The 4,655-nt window shown below is 38.7% G+C and overlaps 1 protein-coding gene across 1 annotated transcript in view; it reads right to left on the bottom strand.

Moving 5' to 3' along the window:
• Nucleotides 1–4,655, bottom strand: part of BMPR2 (bone morphogenetic protein receptor type 2) — a 112,716-nt gene that overhangs the window by 14,829 nt on the left and 93,232 nt on the right. Inside the window, exons 8-10 of the mRNA XM_068407238.1 lie at nt 3,560–3,720; nt 1,630–1,777; nt 543–679 (exon numbers count right to left, since the gene is read on the bottom strand). Of these exons, the coding sequence (XP_068263339.1) occupies nt 543–679; nt 1,630–1,777; nt 3,560–3,720 (446 nt within the window). The remainder of the gene's footprint in view (nt 1–542; nt 680–1,629; nt 1,778–3,559; nt 3,721–4,655) is intronic.

The raw sequence follows: 4,655 nt of genomic DNA, 5'->3' as shown, positions 1-4,655 counted from the left end.
TGAAGCCATATAAAATTTCTAATGCAGTTATAATGGAATGATTGCTAGAAGCTGTAGCCTCTGCAAATTCTGAGGACTATACAATTTCAGAAAAAGTTTATTACAGTGCTTATAGATTTTAGTTTTGGAAGAGTATATTTACATTTTTGCCAACTAGGGTGTTACTAGTTTATAAGATGTCAAAAGGCAGAAAATGTCTCCATGTTTCTCATCCAGCATTCAGAGAACATATGGGCACTTCATGCGTAATACTACAGATACTGTCTAACAATTAATGTATCAACAGGTTATCTTCTGCATATCACACTCCAGCATCTGATAATAATCATAATATTTTTCCTTAAAATAAATCTGGCTTTCACATCAATGGCTTTTTAAAAACTGAATTCAATATTTAAGAAGTCCAGACAGAAGCAGCTCCCAATCCTTAAATACTAATAAAAATAAAAAAAAACCCAAACGTATTCAAAAATTGCTTTTAAGAAGTGAGTACACCCTATAGCTGGTTAAATGATTGTTTCTTTGAAAATATTCTATCTCACCAGGCTGTTCTCCTTCCATGCTTCTGGGAATTTTGGTCTTTGCTTCTCTCTAGACACCAAGACTTGCATATCTTCAAAAGTGGGATGGTTTCCGACTTCTGTCTGGAAAGCCATCTGGTACTCTGGCACAGATTCCCCTGTTAGCAAAAGAAAGAAAGAAAAAAAATCACAGATTAAAAGGCAGAGCAAGGGCTTTCAGGTGATGAAAGGCAGTATCAAAGTTGCTATCGAGATGTTCCTCACTTCCCCCCAAAGTCTAACTTCACAAAAACAGCTGTATTAACTGCAAATGAATTAAGTGTTGTTCAGCAACCTCTCCAAGGGTAGCATCTTCAGACTTGGCTGGCTGAGTGGCACGTTCAGAATGTCTTAGAGCCTGAGGATGACACCTAATTTCTGTGAAATGTCGCCGACTGAATATATTCATGTACTTCATTTAGGAGAAAGCCCAGCGAGATTACAAGTCTCTGCACATGAAGTGCAGCTGTTTGACTACAGAGAGAATGCCGCATGTCAGATTAACTCTGTACGTTCTGTCTTGGGAAGAAGATGGTGGTTGTGACGCAATCTCGTGTGTTAAATTTTAGAAGACTACTCCTCTTGTTTTATGTTACAGGTACGGAGGATTTCCCTGAATTTTCAATGTCGCTCACATAAATAACAGCATGACTGACTAAAGGCTACATTAAATCGCAGCACTTTCCCACCCATTCTTTCATGAGGGAAGTCTGAAAGACACATCAGGCGCTTTTATCAGTTCTGAGATGTGAAAGTACTGCCTTTGCCATCAGCCCAACTCTCAGTGTTTTTAAACTCTGGACAATAATAATAATGCTCAAATCGCACTTACCACGAGGCCTGTAAACTGCTTAAACAGGTAATTTAAAGTCTTTCAGCATAAACCATGCTTTACACTCAAATACACTCATTGACAACAATCTTCGTGAACGCTAGATGGCACCGACTTGATGGCAAAGGCAATTGCGAAAATTATTTCCCTTCACTTTAAAAAGCTACAGTTGGGGAGTAGCTTTGGTTGCCGGTACCACTTTCTACTACTTATGTTTTTTCCAGTTCTTTTAGTTACCTGGGAAGAGGTCTGTACATCTCATAAATATCTCCCAGTAGATAAGGCCCAGTGCATACATATCCACTTGTTTCAAAGCTGATTCACAGTCCCTCAAGTTCACTGCTCCTTCAAGCACTTCTGGGGCCATATAGCGGATCGTACCGACCTGGAAAAACACAATCAAAGCTTCAAAGCAGGAAGCAATTTCCAAACTAAATTTATTACAGAGATTTTTTTTTTTTTAATACCCTACTTTGTTTGATATTTTCTACAGTTAAGGAAAACGCCGTTCTCTTCTAATCAACATCCTCAGCTTCTAGACTCAGGAACATCAGGAGCCTAGTCATAATAAAATCCTTCTCCTACTCTGTCACTTTTTTGTATGTACCTAAACAAAATAATTTTGTCCCTTACTCAGTGTTCTCATATGCAATATGATACAGCAGAAACGTTTCTTTTTCCTGAAATTGGTCTGTTAAACACCCAGGTATGTATCATAATGGAAGAGGATGCTGCTGAACAAGGAACTTGCTCTCTTTATTCCTGGACTGTCAGCAAGCCTCGCCCCTACATCTTCCATGGTCAAAGGTTATTAACAGCCTTGGAAGATATCTATTCATTTCCACTAGGAAATATGTTAGATTAGAGCAGTCACTCAACAGTACTCGTAGGACAGTGTTTTGTCACAGGACTATTCCATATCCTTGCATTTTAAACAGTGGTTTCCCTGTTTCTTTGTTCAGTAAGGGGAGATCTAAAATGAGGACCCGTGCACTAGGTATTATTAATGTAGCACTTGCTTTCTTGGGGAAGGTGATTAGCACTGCAAAGCACATTCTTTCAATGAAATATAAAGGTTTTCTGCTAAAGCACAAAGACAACAAATATACTGAGCCATCAGGGACGTTCACTCTTTGATTACAATAGTCTCACTGTATTTCAGTAGCCTATATTCAGGTGTCAGTGTATTTATGCTTATACGAAAAGAAAACAACCACCAAAAAAACCACTCTATGAATCACAGCATCATAAAAAAGAAAGCTTAAGAAATCAGTTTCTTCTTTCTGCCCAGAATCCATTCTAACCCACTCCTAGCAGATGTTCTCCCAATCTGTTCCTTAAATTCATAAAATGATGCAAATTCTACATAGCCTTCCTCAGCAGTGCATCAGACCTTGGCTGCCTTCTACAGATTAGAAAGGTTTCTTCGTAACTAACCTAAATTCTCCCTCCTACAACATAATCCCATTACCTCTTGTCCTATCCACACTGAATGCAAACAGTTTATTCCTTTCTCTTCATAGCAGCTGTTTACATATTTGAAGACTTGTCTCTGTCTTTACTTCCCTAAATAACCCTCATTCTTTCATCTTTTCCTATAAGGTACTCTTTCAAGCATCCCCTGTTATTTTGTCCCTGTTCTTTTTCTCAGTTGGTCCCTGTCTTTCTACATACCCTTACTCTCCCAGATGTATGCATTTAAAGTCCAGAAAATTGCAGATGACACACAGAGAACTGGTTGTAGGATGTAGAATGCAATATGTCACCATTTCGGAAAAATTAACACCAAAACCACCAAAGAATGTTTGGTCCTCAGTTAATACTTGGAGTACAAGACTGAAGGGACCTATACCACATCATCGCAAACAACATGGCAACCAAACCTACCTTGCATCTTCCCGTATCTCACAGAAAACATCGCTCTCCAGGGCTGCCAGTCTATTACCTTTCAAAATGCTAGGTTTGTTTTCAAGTGTTTTGAGAATAAAACCACTTTCTTCCTATCAAGGTTTCAGCCACTTCTCACCCATATTGCAGCAATAGCCCCTTCCAGGAATTGTACCACATTAACATTCACCTTGTAACAACAGAAACAACTATTTCTCGGTGTTACTTCCGTACTAATTTGTCTTCCTTTATACACTGGTTTATCTTCATTTGTACTTACCTCACTAATGGCTGCATTATCTTCCTCACCCGGGCGTACCAGTCTGTTTCCAGTTAGCTTCATGGAGAGTCCAAAATCGCTAATTACACATGTTCCATCATTCTTTACCAGTACATTGCGGCTGTTCAAGTCACGATGGGATATTGCAGGTTTGTAATGGTCTGTTTGGACATATGGAAGTGTGTGTTATTTTGAGCAGTTCTACTGTTTGTCAAAATGAGAGAACCTCATTATGTCTGCTCAGCTATTATAAGCAGAAAATCAACATCTTTTAGAAAGGTAACATTTTTGCTTCTTTATAATGAGAATGAGCTTCACAGTATGGTATCTATAGAAAACTGACTGGCATTGAGAGTTTCACTGTATCTATACAATATACTAGGCTACTGCTATATACAGTTTCAGTGTTTGCCAATAAGCTTCTTTCCAAGGGATATTTCAGCATGATTTTGGCAGGGCAGACATTGTGTACTTAAGCACAGACCTGCTGCCACAGCCCTGACAGCCATTACGAATGTGCTCTCTCATATCCACGCTCCTGTGTCAAATACGGCACCAACTACTTACGTTATGATTGGAATTGGCATCTATTCAGAAGATATGTAGACAATATTATTCCAGAGAGTCTGAACATGCTCACCTTGAGAAGGATCTATCTTTTCCAAAGAATAATCTCAGTTGCTCCTAGTTTATATGCAATTTATTTTTTCAGTAAAGCAGCCAGCACTATAGAACCAGTTTTACTGTGGAATTTATTCTACTCCATGAGTTCCTTCCTAGCATTCATAGACCAGCCCATGGCTGTCTCTTCTTTATTCAGAAGGCTTACACATTTTCTGGCTGCTAATGGACACACCTGTCTGCACATTTTGAAATGATGGCATTAAGATGATAGCTGCAGTTTCAATGGCACACAGGAATACTGATTTAGGTATTTTCAGCCTGGCACTTCTAACAGCATCTTCAGTTGTCATTCTTTGCTAGAGCTGATGCTTAACATTTGAGATGTATAGTTTGGAATTTTAATCCAAACATTAGCACCTTAGCACAGAATTAATGTTACCACCCTTTTATTTACTGCCAAAAAAAGCTAACA

This window comes from Nyctibius grandis, chromosome 9 (genome assembly GCF_013368605.1).
Source record: "Nyctibius grandis isolate bNycGra1 chromosome 9, bNycGra1.pri, whole genome shotgun sequence".
Lineage (NCBI taxonomy): Eukaryota > Metazoa > Chordata > Aves > Nyctibiiformes > Nyctibiidae > Nyctibius > Nyctibius grandis.
This window is presented reverse-complemented; position numbering and strand designations above follow the sequence as displayed.